This window comes from Leucopleurus acutus, assembly GCF_964270905.1.
Source record: "Leucopleurus acutus genome assembly, chromosome: 18".
NCBI classification, from domain to species: domain Eukaryota; kingdom Metazoa; phylum Chordata; class Mammalia; order Artiodactyla; family Delphinidae; genus Leucopleurus; species Leucopleurus acutus.
The window spans coordinates 6,682,879-6,706,759 of NC_139160.1; the positions used below are offsets into that span (position 1 = coordinate 6,682,879).

General features: G+C 37.6%; 1 protein-coding gene and 1 long non-coding RNA gene across 2 annotated transcripts in view; one reads left to right on the forward strand and one right to left on the reverse strand.

Moving 5' to 3' along the window:
* The window catches only part of LOC309974630, a 79,694-nt gene extending 67,585 nt beyond the window's left edge, over positions 1-12,109 (forward strand). The window contains exon 3 of the long non-coding RNA XR_014326892.1: positions 12,046-12,109. This is a non-coding gene — a long non-coding RNA (uncharacterized lncRNA). The remainder of the gene's footprint in view (positions 1-12,045) is intronic.
* The window catches only part of UBL3 (ubiquitin like 3), a 68,649-nt gene continuing 49,096 nt past the window's right edge, over positions 4,329-23,881 (reverse strand). The window contains exons 2-5 of the mRNA XM_082859297.1: positions 16,141-16,249; positions 11,020-11,106; positions 6,887-6,964; positions 4,329-5,952 (exon numbers count right to left, since the gene is read on the reverse strand). Coding sequence (XP_082715423.1) covers positions 5,900-5,952; positions 6,887-6,964; positions 11,020-11,106; positions 16,141-16,249 — 327 coding nt within the window. The 3' untranslated portion in view covers positions 4,329-5,899. The remainder of the gene's footprint in view (positions 5,953-6,886; positions 6,965-11,019; positions 11,107-16,140; positions 16,250-23,881) is intronic.

Below are 23,881 nucleotides of genomic sequence, written 5' to 3' on the forward strand. Positions count from 1 at the left end.
AAAAAAAGTTTCATTTTTCTTTTACTGTGGTAAAATATATGTAGCATAGAATTTACCATTTTAAGCATTCTTAAGCGTACAAGCCGGGGCGTTAAGTGCATTCACGATGTGCAGCCATCCCCACTGTCCACCTCCAGAGCTCTTTTCATCTTCCCAGACTGAAACTGTGTCCCCGCGTCCCCATCCTTGCCTTCCCCCAGCCTCTGGTCACTTCTGTTCTACTTTCCATCTCTATGATGCCTATTCAAGGTGCTTCGTATAAGTGGAATCATACAATATTTGTCCTCTTGTGGCCTCTTATTTCACTTAGAATAGTGTCTTCAAGGCTCATCCGTGTTGTAGCATGTGTCAGAATTTCCATCCTTTTTAACGTTGAATAATATTCCATTGTCCGACGATACCACATTTTGCTTTTCTATTCATCTGTTTGGGTAGTTGCCACCTTTTGGGTACTGTGAATAATGCTGCTGTGAACACTGATGTACAAATCCTTCTCATTCTTCTGGATTCCACGTCGACATTATTTCTCCCCGTGGGTATCGCGGCTGGGATGCTGGGGGTCTGGCCTCGTGGTCTGGGAGCGGGTGGTGGTGGTGAGCATGCGCAAAGGCACGCAGGGAGGAGGGGGTCTAGGGCGATGCGGCGGGAGGGGCGCAGGGGCAGTACTACTCGGCGTGCGCAAGGTCTCCTAGAATCCAAAGCGGCTGGGACCCTTATCCCCCGCCTCCATCCTCTCGCCCGGTTTCCATTTCTACTTTAACTCCACTTACTGCAGTCTTTCCACTGTATTGTGTTCTCGGTATTTAAGTGGTTCTGGTTTTGGTCGTTGGCAAGAATTAAGGAGACCATTCCGAGCCACGAGTGTTCTGATTTAGTTCAGCTGATGTGAGCAACCCAGGCGTCAATAGGAAAAAATAAAAAATTAAAATAATGAAAACTCCCCCGGTGGTTCCGGCATGCAGCCAGGGTCGGCACCCAGCAGTGTATCCCTGCCATGTTCTTTTTGTTTTGAGCACAGCAATCGTGTACTTTCTATTTCCGTTCAACCCCCGTTCATTCCAGACCTTTCTAACACCATTCTCAGAGGTGTCTGACACTGACTAGATTTCTCCCTGATTTACATAGCCAAACACCCAGTTCTGCTCATGCTGTTTAAATTGTGATGGGAGAGCTGACTGCGGCCACAATGACCTCTTCAATGTCTTTTTTCCTTCCTCATCGGGATAATTTGTGACTACATAGTGATTTACTTGTGAGAGGTCTGCATGCAGAATCTTCCTATTTTTTCTCCTTTTCGTAAGCCACTTCTTCATGATGTCTAGAACACACATGGCTGCTGGGCCCTCCATTTCTGACATAAGGCCCTCTGACAGCTCTGACGGGCGGTCAGATGAGTTCTTGGGCCAGTCAGTGCTAAAAATGTTTATTTTAAAATAATCCCTACAACCCTACAAAATAGGTATTATCCTTACTCTATACATGAAAAAACGGAAGCCCAAAGATTAAGTAACTGGACCTCGAAGCCAGGCCGGATGATTCCAAAGCCCTGCTGGTCTCGGGCATGGCATCCCGCAGTCTGAGGGCTGAATGGCAGTTATCAGTCAAAATGGAGATGTGTTCATCAAATTTTTAAAAACGCTTGAGAAACACTGGTGGGAAGGTCGCACGCTAATTAGTGGAACTCAGTTAAGCAAAGCCCCGGAGAGAAAACCTCGTGATGCAGAAGGGGACCATGAGAGGGGCCAGGCTCCAGAACGCCGGAAAAGCCATCTTATCCAGCAGACAATTGAGAACGGAATAAATCCCCCTCTTTTATTATCACATGGAACATGTGGACAGTCTAAAAAGCAGCACCGATTAAAACCTTGAGGTTCCAGTTCCGTGTGTGGTCAGGCACTATTCCCCTCTAGATCCTGTTCCCTCCTTGTTATTTAAAAGGAGCAAAGTGTCTTCTACTACAACGTAGACTCCCCTTACACCAAAATAAGGCTTGAGAAATGCCTGTAGAAAATAAAAATCAGATACTGAACAATGTCTGAATGTGTAATAACTACACTCTAGAATCAGTTGAGTCTCTGCTTCAGACTCTTTTGGTTTTAAAACAAATCGCTTCCAGAGCCACGTTAAGAAATATATGTTTGTTTACCCAATTCCTTTTCTTTTTTTCCCCCCCCCGCGCCACGCGGCATGCAGTGGAAGTGCAGTCTTAACCACTGGATCACCAGGGAAGTTCCCCAGTTCCTTTTTTTATTGGTTGAATCAAAGGGGAGATTGACATCCCCTTTCCCCAAGTATTGATTTACCATGCCTACTGTATACTTCTTGAAAGTTGGCGTTTTGAAAAAGAGGCAGAATAAAAAAATACTGAAGGACACTTGATGTCATTGTCAAGGGCCACAAAACAATAAATGAAAGATGTTTTCATAGTCTAGTACTGGCTTAAACTTGACCGAGACCTGGACGTTTATTTACTTTTGTCCACGAACTCTTTCGGAAGCCAGTCCACACCCCATCCCCCGGTCTGTGAAAGGGCTTCACACACGCTGTATTCTTCCGAAGAAAGCGCACCAAGCGCTCGGAGCCGCAGAGGGGAGCCGCAGCCAACCACCCGCTGCCCACGTCCGAGAAGCCCACTCTGCTAGGTCAGGGAAACCGTGCCTAGGAGACAGCCAGCAGCCTGCAGTTTTGTTTCAACCACAAGTATAGGTTACACGCCCTTCTTCAAGCCCTCCTCCCACCCCTAGTCACTCTGTTTGGCTAACCAGTGGCTATATTGCAAAATAATAATGGGAAAAAAATTAAAGAGATGCCTGCAACAGTTACCAGTAAGGATGGTCTGAAGGTACACAAAATTTTGGTTGATCACTTCTCTTTGGTTTCGGCGACAGAGAAGAAAAAAAGGCTGACATAATGCTGATTTTACTGAGGAATGTAATAAAATAAATGGAAGGAAAAAAGAGAAAAATAGTAGAGACAAAGAATATTTCTACACCAAAATTATGAAGTCATTTAAAAGAAGGGAAATATTCTACAACAGATGAAGAAAGTTTTAATTTCTTTTCACATTAAACATTGTTCACCACAGTCAGCTAACAGAAATTATTGTAACATTGGTCAAGATGACATAAAACAAAGGATAGATGTTTGTCATGAGGAAACCTCATGTAATGTGCGTGATGATGTTAAATACTACATTTTTCATGATAAGATACAACTTATCTTGAAGAGGAACCAAGTAAGTCAGCTCAAGGAGACATGCTGAGGTTTTAATAAAGAAGAAAAGCTTTGCCTTTTCCAGAATACTTCAAGTCTAGGACAATTTAGGTGAAAGACATGAGTTAAATACCAAGTGCTGGGCAGGGTCACAGGCCCGTAGCTCAGGTTTTATTTACAGGACTGGACCTCTGCGGCTCTCGCCTTTCAGCAAGCAAGCTGTTTGTGGCAGAGGGACCTTCAATGGGATATGATCGATCAATTTTAACCGGCAGGCAGTCCAAGGAACTATTTTCAAAGGGATGGTTGAGTATTTTCATGTATACGCTATTAAGGCATCTACATTTTTGGTGTTTCCTGTATATAGTTTTACTGCAATTTTCAAATTCTTCTTTTCATTTTGCACAACAATGATATCAGGTATTGAGAGACATAATTCTCTACTGATGAACCAGTTCATCCATTTTGCAAACTCCAGACTGAGGTCTTGTGAAGGGAAATTTATAATGTGGGAACACACAGAAAAATATATTGAAAACCAATAGAGAATATGGTTAACCATAAAATTTCAATCACAATTAAATGTAGTCTTTAACTTTGGAGAAACAGAAGAATAATTAGAATTAAAATAGGTATTAAAAATAATTACCAGTAGTTTGTATTAGGAAAGAATACAGCCATAAATGGCTTAATTGCCCAATTAAGTAACTACCAGATTCTTCTTTAGTCCACACTAACAGAATTCACATGTGAGTTAGTCAACAAAGCATATAAATGTTCGACATCTCTTGAATAGAACATCTTAGTGATAACAGGGACTACATAATTCTACCCATTGTCGTGACTGTGCACAAATTAACCAGGTTAAAGACCAGAGACACATTGGGATTCGTCCCAAACCTAACAGTAGAATATTAAACAAATTTTTTAAAGATTCAGAAATAAAAACTGAACAATTTTAACATGGATGAGACAGTGCTTAAACAATTATCAACCTAATCAAGACCTTTAAAATTACCACCAAAATGCACTACAATATTTTTTTTATTTAGTTTACAGAAAGGATCTATAAGTCCAGGTTGCAGAAGGAAAATGTTCAGTGCTATTTACATTCATTTTAAAACTCTGCTCTATACAAATTTAATTCTGATCAGTATGAACAATATTTTCGTAGATCTACTGCATATAAAGCCTTTTCGTCAAAGCATTAACAATGAATAAAATAACCTGATTACCTTTAAACAAAGCTGACCGTTTGAAACGATTTACACTTACTATTTGTAAGGGCCGTGGACACTCATTTCAGTACAGAACATAACGTCAGCCTGCAAGTTCATTTTTATAAAGGCTAAAGTTATTTATATGGAACATTGTTCTATATACTACACGCCAATCTATATTTAAGTTCTATAGTTAGGTATTTTATAAGTTTTTTATTAAATATATTCTACACATATTTGTAATTTCATCCAGGAAGAATTTCTTCCCAGTGAAAAAATATAAAATCTTTTATATTTTTTACAGGTTTAGATGAAACTAGCTCATGCTTTAGTGCTGTGCAAATTGTTTTTAGCATATCAATTTTTAAATTATTGGTACAAAACAAAACAATGGCATCCCTAATCAAGTGTGCCTTGAAAATCAGCTTTTGACTTTAATACAATTGCAAGCACTAATACCCAATGCAAACTACATAAAGAAACAAAATTAGTCCTATGGAGAATTTTTTAATTTTAAGAATCCATCTGGGGTCTCTAATGAGTAACTGTGACACTAGACACAGAGATGAGCAGTAGTTATGGAAAACTTCAATGTGCTGATATTCAGATACACAAAAGTGGTGAATAAATGAGGTTTTCTAATATTTCTGCGCAATCACGGAGGTCTACGAGTGACTGGAATTTACCCCTGCGTTAAGGCTAGGACGCGAGCTCTCCCCCATCTTGTGCTATGTGAACCAGCCCTCCGTCACTGTCTGACTAGAGTGCACATGTTAAAGGAAAAACAACTAGTCTCATCAGCCCTCTGCTGAGTAATTTCAACAAGAGGCGGCACGTTTTGTTTCTTCACTTGTTGCAGTGAGAACAGTCGCACTCAGTGTAGGATTCTGTGCCAGTGCAGCCACCACGGCTGACTTTGGTAGCATTCACCCAACATTTCAGTTTCTTTTCCATTTTTTACTCTCATGTTAGCCCAGTAATTAACTTCATTAATTGCTGTGTCTTCCAGTGTGGATTGTATATATGAGTATATTTCTAGGTACCATAAACCATGTTATAAATTCTGCGGATGAAGAAAATAACCGTCAATCTTTTTTAGTGCACACTGTATTTGGAACACTTGATTTTGTTAGTTCTGGTAATGAAAATTTTTGTGGCAGCAAAATCGTTTCTGCTATGAAAGATAACTTGTTAACTTTTCCCTGGAGATTGACTTGCATTCAAAAATCAATACATTTTAAAACTGCTCAACATAAACAAAAATACTGGAAATAAAAAATCATAGTGAAAAATGTTCTTGGTTCTTTTTACTTTCATGAGAAAAGATGACAGTGTTCATGTGATAGTTCAGGTCCACGTATTTATAGGCAGACTCTTCCTAAAGGTTCTGAAGCGACGTTGGGTCTCCTCTGGCCCAGCAGCATGAAAGACAAAGACTACATCACACCACACCTGGCAGACGGTGTTTACAGGATCACACAGCAATTACTCTCGCCAGTCTTTTCGCGATTCCTCTGACCTAGGGAAGATGAAGAGAAGCCTTGTTTATAAAAATGCATGGGGGGGCTCCCCGGGGGGGGCTTTCCTGGTGGTGCAGTGGTTGGAAGTCCGCCTGCCGATGCAGGGGACACGGGTTCGTGCCCCGGTCCGGGAAGATCCCACATGCCGCGGAGCGGCTGGGCCCGTGAGCCATGGCCGCTGAGCCTGCGCGTCCGGAGCCTGTGCACCACATAACGGGAGAGGCCGCAGCAGTGAGAGGCCCGCGTACCGCAAAAAAAAAAAAAAAAAAAAAAAAAGCATGGGGAAAGGGGCATAATAAGAAACAGCAAGCATAGTAAGAAACAGGATTTTTCTGTTTAATGTTTGCATTATTTTAAATTAAAAAGCTATAGTAAATACCCTTTTAATTTTAGCCTGTTTCCAAAATGTCTGGTTATTTGCTTACTAACAAGTTCCATCCATAAACTATGAATAGAGTTTCTGGTGACTCGTTGGGTCTTAGCAATCATCCACAAAGTCACCTTCCCTCTCCACTGAGACCCAGCTCCAGGATGGATGGTAGCACCTCATCCTGCACTATCCTCCACAAGCATTCCCGGAAGCAGAAGCCTTCCACAAGGCAAGCAGATGGCTGGGCGGGGGGCGGGGCGGTGATACCTGTCTTCACCCCCAAAACAGAGGCCCGCAGAGGTTTTTAACATAAGGGCCCACTTACCTACCCAGACACCCTAGAGATTCCACAGTCCTGCCCCTCCCTCTCCTCTCCCCCAAACCAAGATACACACATAAACACAGAGGAGAATCAAGGGACACGCTGACTTGGTTTGACTGCTAAGGACCAGTCACCATAAACTATGAAAACTTCTTCCCCTCAGAATTTCCGAGAAACGCGGAGCCACTTCTGAATGGCTGTCTGTGGCTCGAGTGAGAACCTTCTCGAGCGCACGGCTCACCTTGAGAGTTGGGCTCTGGCAGTGTCTCTCTGGCCACCAAGTGCATCACTGTTGTTTTGCCAAAAGGAAGTTTTAATGCTATGTGAAAAGCAGAAGACAACTTGTTACATATACACCAACCTGTTGAAATCACTAACCAAAATTGAAACCATTTTAAAAATTGATTGCTTTTTGTATGACTTCCTCAACAGATGGCATTTCTTACCAGAGAGAGCATCTCTTACAAAATGAAATTAGGTTCATATTATCAGAAACAATTTTTATAATTCAGAAATTATTCAGCTATGGCTATCAGCTTGACACATATATACACATTGTTTAAGGAAGGGGACAAGAGAAAATGCACAACTGGTTAATATTGGATAATCTTTAAAGGAGAGAAGGAATTTCAAAAAGGTTTTAAAGAATACTTTTTCTAAATTAGGGGGAAGTTTAGATTAAGAGACATTTGTTTCTAAACCTAATTATGTTTAGTCACATAATAAAATTCCTGCACCAGACAGGCCACTATAATGTAGAAACAGAAGAAATGACAAACATAATTTTAAACATAGTAATAATATAATAATTTTATTATTTTTAACCTTATATGCTTCACTTAGAAAATAATTTTCTTAAAAAGGTTACTTTAAAAGAATCACTGTCTTGGCATTATTAGTAATCACTGTTTTCTAATCTAGTCTTTAAAAGGTTTTTCTCATTTATAAGTAATAATTTTTATTATGAAATATTTCAGACACAGACTAATATAACGCACCCATGAACCACTGACGCAAAAGTTTCATGGCAAATCCCTTCGTCATTCTGTGTATAAAATTAGAAGCAGCCGGTAGCTCTAACATCTGGAGTTGTTTCCATAGCTGTGATGTTTTAGTTCTGACGTTTCAAGCTAGTCTCTTCACTACAAGCTTAAGGCAGGCTTAGATCATTACGTAGCAAGCACTACCCTCCTACCACTTGCTCTTGAAACCTGCGCTATAGGATGATGGTTAAAAAGAGCCCTAATTATCTTCAATATTCCTAATATTTCATGTAATCAAGGTGAGTTTCCATCTTACTTAAAGCTAGCCAGCCACTACTTGGTCTGTTCTCTTAATTTCTGAAGTTAAAATGAAGCATCGTGGCCCCAAAATACACACTAGGCTGAAAAAAAAGGAGGGCCTTTACTGTATAATCTCCTAGGCCTGACTTAACACTGAAATGCAAACAGGACTTTATATTATGAAACATTTCACTAAATGTATTGGGAAAGCCTGACTGAATTTAAAATGTCCACATACCAAGCTGTGTTCCACTCTCACACCACCTTCTTGACTCCAGTAAGCCAGACCTGGGTTACAATTGCACCCTGCTACTTACTGACTGTAAGATGAGTTCTGAGAGTTCTGTTGACCCCTCCCTACGCCTCAGCTTCCTCCACCTAAATTGGAGATAGTAATTCTATCACCTGCCCCCTACCACTGTATTGATTAAAAGAAACAATCCAAGGGAAGTGCTTACCTCGGGGCTTGGCACAAGAAAGCATTCCATAAATATTACCATGATCATCATCTTTTTGAGCAGCCAGGAAAACAGATCTCAGAGAACAGGTAAGTGAACTGAGATGTAAATGTGGAGAAATGTGGGACAGGCCTAGAAAGCTGCTGAGGGGCTTACTGTTTGAAGCCACAAATTCGATTGACGGGGACTTAGTTTTCTTCTCCATCTGAATTTTAACTAGAAATTGTAGACACTGATACTAAGAGAAGGTAAAGGAAGAGGGATACCAGATCCAAGATGCTTTCTCTCCTTCACTGTGGTGCTTCTGCTTTCTACTGGGACACTGCACGGTACCCAGAAGAGAGGGTCTCACCCTTTACAGAAAAATGACCAGGGACGGCAAATCGGTAGTAGATTGGGAGACAGGGCGGGGGGGAGTGGGCATGCAGAAATCTGCATTTAAAAGTAAGTATCCGATGCCCACAGAGCAAGTCTCAAGCCGTGCAAAGCAAGCCTAGGCCTTCTCCACACTGGCCATTCAACTGTATGACCCTGTGTGCCGTCTCCTCCTTATCCACAGTCAACCATTACAGGGAGACAGGGCCTCCCTGGTGGCGCAGGGGTTGAGAGTCCGCCTGCCGATGCAGGGGACACGGGTTCGTGCCCCGGCCCGGGAAGATCCTACGTGCCGCGGAGCGGCTGGGCCCGTGAGCCATGGCCGCTGAGCCTGCGCGTCCGGAGCCTGTGCTCCGCCACGGGAGAGGCCACAGCAGTGAGAGCCCTGCGTACCGCAAAAAAAAAAAAAAAAAAAACAGGGAGACAAAGAAAAACAGCGACCAAAAAGCCACAAATAGTTCAATGTTATTACCCAGATTTACTGATCAACTTAAAAGGTCTAGGTTATATTCCTATGCTCTTTGTCTAAATCACTAAGACCAGAGATGGTTTGTTCTTGAAAAGATTGACAGCAACATAGAATGAGAGTAATAACGTAAGTCAATCTGTTAATCGGTCAAAAACAAATTCCAAAAAAAAGTCAATAGTTTGATTTTAACACAAATTCTATTATCTTTAATATGAAGTTGGAACTTTGGGGCCACAACAGAGAGGTAATTAAAGAATTAAGTTGATAAGAAATTGCTCATGTAGATCAATACTCAAAGGGAAATGGAGTCTCAAAAGTCATTCGTGGAGTCAATAGATTAATTCAATCAACATTGACCCATCAACACTACAAGAGCTTATGTGAGGCACAGACAATCAAAAAAAGACTAAAATATGGTCCCATCCTTAATGAATGTAAAATATAGCCATAGACAACACATTAAGAATTGGTCCATGTAACTACACAAAGAGCTATAAAGAAGTAATAATAACAATAACTACAAACCAAAAAAAGCTATATTTTAGACGGCAGATACCTCTCAGTAGATAGCAGCACTTTTTAGACCAGTGTTATCAATGCCTCCAAAACTTGGCTGTGTGTAAAATTACATACTGAAACACTCCATCGACTTGATATTGTCATAATAATCACTTGCATTCATCTACTCCAAGTCACATAGTATTTTAACAGTGAATTTTATGTGTTTCTACTATGTAATACCAGAGCACCTTGAAGGAAGAGATTCTTTTTCAACCCTGTATCTTTAATTGTTTAGCAGTGTTGGCACATAAGAAATAAATACATGCTGAATAAATGAATGAATGAACAAAAATATTCTACCTTTACGGAAGAACAGATTAAACATTTCGATTATTAGGTTTAGAGGAAAAAAGTCATGACTATATGTAAACAAAGATATATTACAGTAGATCACTTCCTTTGCCTACATATTTCTAATTCTCATAATATATTTGAAATACTTGTACTTAGATAAAAACAAATCCTGCTGATGGTAGACAATGTTCCACCCAGAAGGGGGCACTATTGAGCTACATTTCCCCATTCACATATAAAGAGCAGTAATAGCTAACAAAGTGTTTACTATGTGCCAAGCACTGTTCTATGTGCTTTGAATTTATAAACTAATTCAACCCTCCCAACCTATGAGGTAGGCACTATGGTTATCCTAATTTACTGATGAGGAAACTAAGACAGAAAGCAGTGAAGTAACTTGCTCAAGGTTACAGAGCCAGTAAGTAGTGGAGCTAAGATACAATTTAGACAATCTGGCTCTAAAATCTGCTCTTTCAGTCACTACACTACAGTTTCTCTAATGTTACTCACTTACCTTTATTCCTGCATGATTAGCAATTACATCAGTTAGAGTCAAACTGAAAACATACCTTCAGTATTCTATTTGAAAATCCATTACCATAAACTTTTCCTAGTTTGTGTGTCTCGCTTTAACTTAAAAATATTACATCTAAATTATATTATCCAGAAGTACACTTAAATTACATTTATAAAATATAGGTATGGACTCCCATCTGTAATGGCTTAGAGTTTATTCTACAAGGCAGTAAACAATCATAGTGCTAAAATTAAACAGAATGAAAAATGTAAAGAAGTAGACATATCAAAAATTAGGCAAAATTCACAGTTTGAAATTATATATTTTTAGTAAGATAAGACATTAGCATTTAAACAAACAAATGAATAATGCTGCCATGAGACAGGCATTAAATTCCATTACAAAGGTAACTATTACCTCCTAATGTGACATTTCCATGTAGAAATCGTCCTTGATAAATAAGGCGTAGAATGTTTGGACTGCTGACCTGCTCTTCTTCCCAGTCTGAAAAGAACCAGGGAATTGTTAGGTGCATTTCAACATAAAATTAAGGTATTAGTGCATTGTTCTAAATTGCTCCAGATCAGATAGAAAACATCAGAGAAGACGCTTGGCGCTTCCTTATAATTGGAACAGTCACGACCCACTTAATCACTGTTCCTGCTGTTCTCGTTAAATAGCAAGAGCTGCTTAAGGCTAGTTTTTGCTTCCTAAAGAACACTAAACTGTGCCAAAATATGGTCCTGAAGTTTAAAATGAAAACAAATGAGTTGGGGAAAATCTAATCCTAGTTTAAAAAATGTCAGCTGAAAATGTTAATAACCAGTAATTAACAGAAAATATTATAATATTACCAATATTTGTACCTTTTAAAATATATATTTGAGGCTGGAAACAATAGGTTTAACAAAGATTTTTAAAAGAATTAATATATTGATATAGAGCATAACAAAAAAATTATACCTCAATAACTGGAAAACAAACATTTAAAAAACCAGAACAACAAAAAAATTAGGTGTTTACTTTTGGGTAATGTTGATAACTTTATGGTTTTTTTGAAGCCAATTGATAAACATTACAGAAGACACAACTTTAGTTCACTTTACCCAAAATTCTCAGTATAAACTTGAAAAATAACATATTAGAAGGTGCTATATAAGTATGAAAGCTAGGATAATGTACAAAGAAAATCAAAAGAGAAACTGGTAGGTAGAATGAATAACAGAATATTTCATTTTAGTGTATAACTTACATTATAGTAAAATATGGAATATGATTCTGTTAAAATAATGGTTTGAGAACAGTAGTATCATGACAAGGTATGGGGTTAGTAATTTTCACTAGCTTGTAGATACAGAATTTGAAGCTCTGATTTTGAAAGGTTTGAAAATTTCATCATCATCTTCCTCAAGAATTCTAGTATCATGTGTTTGTTTCCTATAGAAGCTCCTGTTTTCAGGAGATAATAACTGTTAACACACAAACTAGTTTAAAGTAGCCTGAAGAGCAAGGGACAGAAGAGAAAGGAGGTAAGTAGAGCACTTTTCTTCTTGCCTTTTTTTGAGTGTTCAAAATGATGAATATGAATTTGATAAAACCAGTGCCTGTCAGTGACTCAGCACAACAGGAATGGGTAAGGAGAAGTGAAACTCATTCATTCTCCCCCAGGCCCCCGTCTCGTCCCTCCCCCTGGGGTGTCTCTGTTGCCTTCTGACTCCAGGGCTCCCAGGTCCCTCTTCTCCAGAAGAAAGAATAAGTTGTCAGTTGTTAACACTTTCGTATGGATTACTTTGAATTCATCACACCCAAAATTATTGTTTAATAGAATATTCCTTTTTCCTTTCCTTTAGCATTGTTCATTTTATTCTGTCACGATAATTTCTACCTAATCTAATTTTACATGGGTCAAATTGTATTTTGTGTTAAATGTCCTCAATGTCAAAATGCCAGGGTTAAAATATTCTCCTATAATTTTTCTTTTTAAAATAATTTTCATTCAATTTATTCAAACTAAAAAAAAACGTTTACCCATCTTTCCCCTCCCCACACCTTGTGCAACCACCAATCTGCTCTCTGTTATCTATGAGCTTGGCTTTTTTTTTTTTTTTTTTTAAGATTCTACATATAAGAGATATCATCCGGTATTCATCTTTCTCTCTCTGACTTATCTCACTTTGCATAACTGCCCTCCAGGTCCATCCATGTTGTTGCAAATGGCAAGATTTCACTCTTTTTTTAATGGCTGAGTAATATTCCATTGTGTATGTGTGTGTCTCTCACAATCTCACCACCCACTCATCCACTGATGGAAACTCAGGTTGTTTCCATATTGGCTATTGTAAATAAAGCTGCAGTGGGCATAAGGATGCATATATCATTTCGAATTAAGTATTTTCATTTTCTTCAGATAATACCCAGAAGCAGAATTACTAGACCATATAGTAGTTCTATTTTTCGTTTTTTGAGGAATCGCCATACTGTTTTCCAAAGTGGCCGCACCAATTTACATTCCCACCACTGTGGCTGGGAATGCAAATTGGCCTCCTTTTCTCCACATCGTCACCAACACTTGTTATTCCTTGTCTTTTTGATAACAGTCATTGTAACAGGCGTGAGGTAACATGTTGTTATGGTTTTGATTTGCATTTCCCAGATGATTAATGATGTTGAGCATCTTTTCTTGTGCCTGTTGCCCATCTGTGTGTCTTCTTTGGAAAAATGTCTATTCAGATCTCCTACCCATTTTAAAACTGGATTGTTTGATTTTTTGCTGTTGAGTTGTATGAGTTCCTTGTATATTTTAGATATTAGACCCTTATCAGATATATGAATATTTCTGGTCAAGATATAAAGACAAATGACAGTAATTGTCTAATTTACACGGAAAAAAAAATTCTAAAAGTGTTTAAAGTATTTTTTTGAGATGCAGAAACTTGACGCCACATATTTCTTTGTCCTACACAGAGTGTCATGATTCTCATGTGCTTCTGTGGTTAATATGCTATCTTCCTTTCCTTCTCAGAGGATCTGAAATTTAAAAAGACCTGTAGAAGAATAATGCTTACAGGAGGAATTTCAGCTACTAGCAACATATATCTAGTGGGTTATTTTTTGGAACTCTGACCCAATAACACTATGTGCCTGACTATTCCATCTATTAACAATATTCCACTAAGCTGCACAAGAATATACCAGAGGAAACCAACTCCTTCCAAAAATATATTGCACAAAGTATTCCCTTCTACTGATTTAATATTCACTACGCTTTTATTATTAGCACCAATATTTACATTTGCTAACCTTTAGTGCATTATGTGATACAAAGCAGACCTAGATTTTTTAATGTTTTATATAAAATAAAAATTATTTATTTTTATTCCCTGCAGTGTCTAAAACTGCTGAGTAGAACTGGCAAACTGAGGAAAAGATTGGGTTCAAAAACCTTTTCTATGAAAATAAGTAACGTAGAATTGATACAATTTCCAACACTGGTAGATGGTTTGGGAAACTATGTTACAGACCTGCACGTGAATCTCACCTTTGTTTACCATTAATCAGGATACTTTAAGGAATTGAAACTACTTTTAATGTCTAAGTCAAACAATCACGAAGGTGAAACTATTTCCTTTACCTCAAGTTATGGCGTAACCCTTGCAGCCAGGGTTGTAGTGCCCTTTTCTACAACACGCCCACAGATGTCAAAAGCCTATCTTCACCCTCCACCCCACAAAAGTCACAAAAGGCATCTTTACACTTAGTACAACATCACCACCACACAGGTATTTAAAAACGCTTTCCATACTCTTACTTATCTACCCTGTCCGGCTATGAAGAAAATCCAGTATTCTAAGAACGCAAGTTTAGTTTACTTCAGCTCTTCTGAAATTCCTTCTTATCTGTGACCTCTAGCTTCAGTCTCTTCCTGATTTAGGAGCTAGTGTTGACGTGTTCCTTGGTTATCAGTGAGAAGAAAGATCCAGTCATTTGAAAGTGTCTGTCTAAAGCAGAGTATTTCTTAAACTCAGGTCTATGAATCCACAAAGACAGGTTCTTAGGGTCTCAAAGTCCTCTTCAATAAGTTCTAGATTCTGTTTTCATTTTAATGATAATCTGCAAGAGATTATCTAGATAATTCAAATAATTACCTTACAACCAAGTACAGCCTTGGGATTTTAGTGCCCATGTATGCATTTAAGTTTATGATTGTACTGGTGCCAAGCAGTACTTCTTTGTCAAGAGGTTAACAAGAAAAGAACAGAGGTTGACTTAATACATAAACGATGCATTCTTGTTAAGTGAAGGCTGAATGACAATTTGGTACACTGTGTGAATGAAGGTTTTGTGGTGAATCTGCAGATAACTGGGTTCTCATACAGCAAGTAGTAGCAGAGGCATGCCACACTCAACAGTACCATATTCATGGTGCAAGCAGTGAGTTCGTTTTAGCAAAAATATATCATGTGGCACACTGAAGTTGTTAATTTGAACATTACCGGTTTTAGAGTTATATTTGCATTTCCTTTGTAGATCTGTTTTAGTTTTATGGTTGTATACAAGTTAATAAGGATAAAGAGTTAATTGAGTTATATGTCTCTATCCTTAAAAATAAACATTATAACAAAAATAAGTCAGCACTAGGGAATTTATAAGAATTTTCTTCCTGTAAGGAGTTCCATATATATTTTTTAGGTTGAGAAACACTGACCTAATTGATTCATTTTGTATACACTGTGTTCTTTGTTAAAACAAGTCTTGTGATTTAAAAGTCCAAGCTGCTTTGGTAGTAAAATTAAGTGAAATCAGCTGAAACAGTCATATCACTATGGTACATGCCATTAAAAGGGTCAAGATGACTTGGGTTAAGTTTAAAGGAAGAACATAAGCTAAAGACTCACTTGAGGATGGCAAGCCAGTCTTATTACATAGAAAAGAACCAGAGGAAGGAATAAGACATAAACACACCCCGCCCCCACGCCCAAATTCTGTTTGTCATGGATACTGGCTTGAAAATGCAACGTATAAATGGATTTTATACCTTCTTGACCTTGTAGTAGTTCAGAGAACACAGGAAGTGACATGAATTAGAAATTAACTTTGTGTCAAGCTCAATTTTAAATAGGCTATGTACAGAATAGACCAAAGAGAATGTATTATAATTTGTTAAAGACAGTTTTTCTTTCCTTTTATTTGTGTTTTGGTATAAATAGGGTTACTGATATGAAAGTGTGTGTGTGTGTGTGTGTGTGTGTTAGCTACCTTGTGTATTCTTTAAAAAAAATAATTTTCTTTTATCAATACATTAAAACAGCTCTAAAGCCAACCAGGGACTTGATGCACTGGCTCCGTTATCATTCTGCAGTGAGGGAGCTGAAAAGCAAAACCCAGGAAGGATGCAGCAACCCCCTTAACTTTAAGCCTTACCCTCAATCATTTGTTTGTTCTCTTTTATTTACTTACAACTTTTTCAAAATGTTTGTGAAACAAGGTAGGGCATGAAGAATTAACATTATTCACTCCCAAGAGAAAAATACCACTCACCCATTGGCCAATTGTCATACACATGCTTTGCAATGTCAGAAGCAGAATCATTAGGAGAAAACAGGAACTCTTTTGTTTTCCCGCTTACCAAGATGAGGCGCAAGTTTATCTGAAAGAAGACAATGATTCTTTTAATATAAATCTTGCAATTTTTAAAATAAAATAATCTTTTCATTTCAATAACATTCTCAGTTATTACTAATGCCATTTTCTGGTTTTTATTAAATTATAAAAAGATTCTTTTTAAAGAATGGGAATTTGAGACATGATTTTATTTCCATTATTTAATATATATATGTGGGGGGGGGTAATTTACCATAATAAACGAACAAAGGAAAACCAAAATTCATTATACTTTTAAACTTAACTACTCCAGCAATGCTCAGAATTGGACTTTTACAGGTTATCACTATAACTATAAAATACACATTTTCCATTGAAAAGCTAATAGAAGTGGTTACCCTGCAGATCACATCACTAAACAGGAAAAATAGTTAACTTGCTAATCTGCTTCTTAGGAAAAAGAAAGAGACAAGAATTATATACAACTGTTTATCCTATAAAAAATTTTCAAACCTAAACAAATGAACCAGCAACTATAATTTTAAAGAACTTTGTTAGAGTTAATAGAGGAGTCAATAATTGTAATTACTTTAATCCCAATTACATGATCGCTCATTTCTGTGGGAAGGGGAGGAGGCGCCATGTGTGACAAAGAACACAGATTCACCCTCACCGGAAAACCTAAACTGGACGAGAGAACTACAAATTTTGAGACCCACTGGATTTACAATTCCAAGTCAATGTGTTTTCCAAAAAGTTCACTTTTTCACTTTCGTCTTTATCCATAATTAATGATATTATTTAAAACCACGATATTCATTAATTTCCCCTATAAGTTACAGAAATACAAGTGCGGTTTTCTATACCTCCAGGCGTCTGTTAAGAGACCAAATAACACCTTCCTAAAACTTCCAGTCCTGAGCTCAGCGCTGGGACTAGCCTAGCTTCTTTATATAGAGAGAACAGAGAATGTCATTGTACCAGTTTGAATTGCGCCAGGTCCTAGGTTACCCAAGCTCTCCTCCTCAGTTACTAACATTTTTTTTTTCTTAGAAAAAAAACCCCAGAAAATCTTTAAGATGACAAAGCCTACAGTGAAAACACTGGTGCCTACTACAGCAACACCAGGATACCAGGTCACTGATTTACTATCTGCCACAACAGTGGCCATTGCCACTCCCAGTGCCTCACCACTTTGAAAATGTACCGAAAGTTATAAAATATCTCCTCTAGAAAAATGCTATACATGGGCTTCCCTGGTGGCGCGGTGGTTGAGAGTCCGCCTGCTGATGCAGAGGACACGGGTTCGTGCCCCAGTCTGGGAAGATCCCACATGCCGCAGAGCGGCTAGGCCTGTGAGCCATGGCCGCTGAGCCTGCGCGTCCGGATCCTGTGCTCCGCAACAGGAGAGGCCACAACAGTGAGAGGCCCGTGTACCGCAACAACAACAAAAAAAATGCTATACACAAACAATTCTGCATTCAATGGAATGCAACTGGATTCCATAGTAGATGGAATAGAACTGGGTTCTATATTAGAAACTGTATTCTAACTGTATGTACACTGTATCTCAATTTTTTAAGTATTTTAAAAGATAAAAGAAAAAGAAATCTACATTTCAGGTGAAAAGCCCTTTCGATATGTCCAATATGAATTTTTGCTGCCTTTTCTAATTAAAATGAACTTAGACCAAAGAACTTAATACAGGAAGAGATCTGATGAAATCACACTGCTATAAAGAAGTAATTTGATTCAGAAACTCTAAGTTCCATTAGAACAAAATTCAAGTAATAGTTTGCAAAAATGATTTTATTGTAAGAAAGCACCACCTTATTCACCTCCTATAACAAGTAATGAGTGATTCCCAAAGCAAGAAACTTAACATCTACACAATACAATGTGAATTTTAGTTCTCACACATATATCACTATTCAAGGCTGTCTCTTTACGTGTGAATATTGGTAAATATATATTTGCTCTGAACTTATATGGAATCTTTTAATAGCTTCAAACTACTGTGTAACAGCCCTTCAGTTATTAATGCCCAAGAAATTATGCCCTTCATAATGGTTCAGCCACATGTGTCTGCTTAACCAGAAAGAAATATAATTAAATTCAGGCTTCCTAAGAGTTATGTAAGTGATATGAACCTATTTCCTGGAATCAACTTTTAAGTTTAACGTTCATTTCTATTGAGCTTTTCTTCAAATTATATTTAAAAATAGCAAAGAAAAGAGGGAAGGAGGACCTAATCCTTATCTTCTGTAAAGTTTACACTAATGCATACTTTAGATTTTCCCTAATATCCATCAATATGGAAATGGAAAAGTAAATGATAGCACATCCTTACTATGGAAATTTCCCACAGTCATTAAATGACATAAGATATAGATCTGTATGATTTGACATGGCAAGACATCCACAATATATTAAACAAAAACAAAATAATCCACATACCTCCACCCCATAAATACATAACACTAAGTGCATTCATGCTGCAAAGTTCTTGGCATTTCCTATTTTAAAACTGATATAATCACTGTCACTAATAAACTGATATTTCACTTTCATATTTAAAAGTCAACGGTCTAACAAATTTATGTTTATCTAGATGTTCAGAATGTTGAAAACTTTTGGCCTGTAGATGTGTTTGACACAGGTTAAAAAATATTTTTTATAATGTTTACAGGTGGGCATGAACTTTTCAGTTTGACACATACCCTACTGATCTCAATATACGCACACTGGTCTGCATCATACACTTATACCTGGCTGGTCCCAGAAAACATTTAAGTTTATAATTCGTGGTAAAGTTTGAAAGTGGCTTTGGGCTACAAAATGAGAACAGAAAGCAGAGTAAGACTTTAAAACCTACTTAGAGGGAAACTAATCACCCCTTTGGGTGGGGAAAGGGGAGAACATGACAACTGCAAGAATAAGTCTAAAAGTACATCAACCTAAGAATTTATCATGTCTTACCGTTAAACTATCTATAACTGACAGTAGCAGTTAAAGACTGCATTTGGAAAGAAGCTTAAGTCCAAAATTAAAACTAACAGCAATAAACCCACAAAATTAAGTGGCTGGGTAAAGTTAATTTAACACATTGCCTGAAACACTTCCACTGCCTGGAACAGTGCCTGGCACATAGTGGGTGTTCAACCAGTATTTGTTGACTCACTAATGTTTCAGTTTCTTCAGTTTGAAGACTCAAGTAGAGATGTAGACTAGATAGGTCAGCACCAAGATCAAAATCCAGGCTTCCACATTCTGGGCATTTTATTAAATGACAAGTGTAGCAAGTAGAATGAGAATGGATAGTAATTTTGTGGTAGTGACACGGACATGTGGATATTTCAATGTGTAGAGCCCTCAGTGTTTAATTTGTCAGGGTCTGGATCTTTAGTGTCAGCAATATGCCACAATTTATATAAATGCTATTATTTAGTAAGGCGCTCTGAAAAGTGAAGTTAATCTTGAGCTACCATATTAACATGTATATTGTGCCTAGTTTTCAAATGAAGATAAAGACTGGGTTTATTGATACGTTAGATTAACAGATGAGTCTGGACTTGTTCCTCTGCTTATATCTATGTGACAGCCTTGTCCCTAGACTAGAAGCATGAATCCATCTGCCTCAGTATGCAGTCAAGTGTATCTTAGGACTGTAACACCAAGGGAGGAAAACACTGAATTCCCATCATTTCCTTTAGAAGAAATCCTGAAAGCAATCACCCAGACAAACATCTAGCTACACAGGTTGGTCAGCAGTTAATTGTCCTTATATTATAGTTAGAATCTCTCAGGCTTATTCAGATAAGTAATGTCAATTATAGCTCCCCTCAGTAAATGTATAGCAATTCCTACAAATTTCTTTGTAGGAATTTTCTTTTAGAAGATTATATATTAATTATTTAAATACTCATTAATGAAAGACCTTTTTACTTCTTTGAAGCCAAATCAATCTATAAAATACCTTAAAAGAACCTCTGCTCATGAGGTAGTGGGATTCTCAACACATCGACGGATTACAACACTCTTATTTACAGCTTAAAATGTGATATACTGATATACATACTTATCTAAAAACAAAACTTAATTAGGACTCAATGACTTGGTATGAGACGGAGCTCCTATTATGTAATGAAATCCCCAAGGGATGGCACTTAGGTCATCCAAATGAATTATATATTTTATAATTACTTTTGAGGCAAAGCAAATCAAAACAAGACTATTAGTGTGGTAGAACTACCATGATAATTTCCCGTAAGGCCAATGGAAACAACAGAAGCTCTTCCATGCATGTAATTTCAAGTTAAAAAAAAAAGTTTTCGGTCAAATTGATTGCCATTCCTATTTGTTACATTATATCAATTTGGAGAAATCTCATCAAGAGCTTAATTCACTCAACAATTTGTTTTCAACTGGTCAGGATGGAAAAATTTAGAGGAAGGAAAGAGGGGGCATGGAAGATGGGACTAACTGGAATATAAACGGGCAATAGGAGATGGACCATGCCCTGTAAAAGAAATATGAAAATATGACTGTTTTCTACAAAAAGATCAACATGTTGATCAAAAAAGGAACTCCTGACTTCCCTGAGAGTCTCTGAGGAGTAAACTGAGTCCTGGGGCACGCTACTCCACTTCCTAGGGAAGCACCTTTGCCTTTGCAGTGCTCATTCCTGCCTTTTTTGCTAAAGGATGAATAAGTGGCCAGTGGGAAAGATGTTAGACTTTCTTTGAAAATCACTTTTTAAAAGCTCTCAATTTATCTCAAGGGGATTATACCCAGTAAAAAAAAAAAAAAAGTCAATCCAAAAGGCTACATACCGTATGATTCCACTGATATAATAATTCTTGAAATGACTACGGTAGAGATGGAGAAGAGACGAGTGGTGGCCAGGTTTTAGGAAGAAGGGAAGGCAGTGGCTGTGTTTGTAAAGGAAGCACAGGGATCCCGGGGGTGGAACTGCAATGTGTGCTGCTGTGTAAGTGGCACATGAATCTGCACGTGTGATACAACTGCACAGAACTAAGACACAGACATGAATGAGTGCATGCAAAACTGGAGAAATCTGAATAAAGTCTGTGGATTTTATTAGCGTCAGTTTCCTGTTGAGCTACTGTACTAGTTATAAGATACTACCATTAGGGAAAAGTAGGTGAAGGGTGTATGGGATTTTTCTGTACTATTTCTTACAGTTGCATGTGAATCCATAATTACCTTGAAATAAAAAGATGTAAAAACAAGCGCTCAACTTGCTAAAAATTGATATGGTATTATGTTTGTCTCTACTTATTTTTCTTATTTTCATTTGAAGATGAAAAGCGCTTTTTAAAACATAATCTTGTATTAAAATAGCTACTTGATCTAGAGGAAAAAATATAACCGACCATTGACTTAAGACAAGGTATGAAGTTGAAAACAGATAAGCATTTCTTTTCTAGAGTTACGGATTTTTATAAATGGCATATTTTGAATTTTTGTTAACTGTATGTTAAAGAGAAATGGAATGAAGGAGGAATATGTTCTTGTTTCTACACAGGACTGATTTAAAACAAATTATTCAAGTAACTGCAGTGCTTAAATATGATAATTATATATTTCACAAACTTTCTTTTAGTTGTTTTATTCAAACGTTTTCTGAAACAGACACTATGTTTGGTGCCTGGATTACAAAACATTTAATATGAAATCCCTGGAGGATTTCATACCCTTGAAGCTATGAGACATACAAACATAATTATGGAGGACAGGCGTGGCTACAAAGTGCTCAACAAATATTTGCTGAATGAACATAAAAGAGAACAGAAAGGAGAACCTGTGAGCTGGAGATTCCAGGGTAGGGTAAAGAAGTAAAAATGCTACCAGCTTGCCATCTTTTGTGTGGCTTGCTACACAGGCACCTAGTTAGCACTAGTCTAGCCAGGCTCTGATGCAGGTGTTCCTACCCACATTTCAGAGCTGTGGGAAGCAGTGTAGAGACCTTAGTAAGTGGGAAGCTGAGAGCTGAACCCAGTGCACTAACAACCCAGAACCTGCTGTCTGCCATTCTGCTCAAGCAAACCAGGTGGTCCTGGCGAATTCCTCACCATGGTCTCCATGATTATTCTCTGTCATCTAGATCACACTTGCCCCCACTATGCCCCAATGACAGGTACCTTCTTTCAGTTCCTCAAAATCGCCCAGTTCTTCCCTGCCTCAAGGCCTTTACCCAGGTTGTTCCTTCTGGTCAGAGCGCTCGGTGCCCCATGCTCCCTACCCCAGTCCACACACACTCTGGGCTTATATGTTTGAGAGGGGATGGCATAAAAAATTCTCCCGAGCCTAACCATCCTGGATGAAACGATAAAACTAAATTTTTGAAAGAAGAGCAGGAGAAGAATTTCAAATTAGAACTGAAGAAGCCAAGACAGCATTCCTACTTTCTACTGGAATGAAGGAGCAGTCCTATTTGTGAAGAAGTTAATATAAGGCATTCATGAAAACAGATTTTAACTTCTAAGAAAATACACCTGAATTCTTGTCTCGGAATTTACTTGTATTATGTAGTCATAAACTCAGGTACACTGAGACTTGCTAAATGGATTAAAACTATGGGATCTGTTTCTACCTTCCTTTTAACACTTAAAATGATGTAGAGTCTAATATACATGAAATATGAAATCTTTAGAGGTAAAAACTCAGTGAGATTCCTTATTTTTAATTGTAGAAACACTTACCTACCCTGAAAAATAGGTAAAGGGGAGGTCAGAGAGTTCTCTAGCTTAAGTCCCAAGTAAAACTTTTACAACATCTCATGTTACGTGGAATGTTAATTTCCAGAACATTTGACTCATTCAAAAACGTAGGAGAACTACATCCCAAAGCAACACTTAACGCTTTTTGAATTACATGAACCCATCAACTGTTTATATTCATTATTTTTTGACCACTGAACATGAATAAGAAGCTGCTGGACAATAAAAATGAATTGATAATAATAGTGAATTAGCCTACTTGGTTTCCATATAGATTGACTTTTTTTTTCATCAGTGAAGAAACAAAGAAAATGTTGAGTTCTTATAAGTACAATTTAAAATCAAACAATGTAGCTTAAAATCTGTGCAGCATTTAGTGCCTGGCACATCTTATCACAAGTCACCTATTACCATCGTCATCACAACCATCATCAGTTTAGTAAGTCATGTAACACTAACCCCATGGTGCTCTTTCTTTAGATACTTTATAATGTACATTTACTTTAAAATAAGTTTGGGAAACTTGGATAAAATTAAAATTCCATGAGAAAACTGGATAACATATTTTCTTGAGAATCCTTGAAAATTATTCTTAATATTATAATTTTTCCTTCAAGTTCTAAATCCTATAAACTTAGAAAACATGTTAGTAATGGAATTAAATTATGATTTTGCATCACTTTAAAACCTGACTATAGGATATCCCTTTAAAACTTGCCCCTAAATAGGATACAAACTAGCTGCTTTAACAAGATTTCAACATGAAATAGTAGCAGTCTGATTTCCTACACATACTATCAACTAAACAGCAACTCTGAATGAAAGTAAAGCACTCTCTTTGGGACACTGGGTTTGTATACAGGGAAACGCTTGTTTTGAGGATTTTTAGGTCTTATAACTCACTTTAATAAGAACAACAGTTCAGTACAATTGTT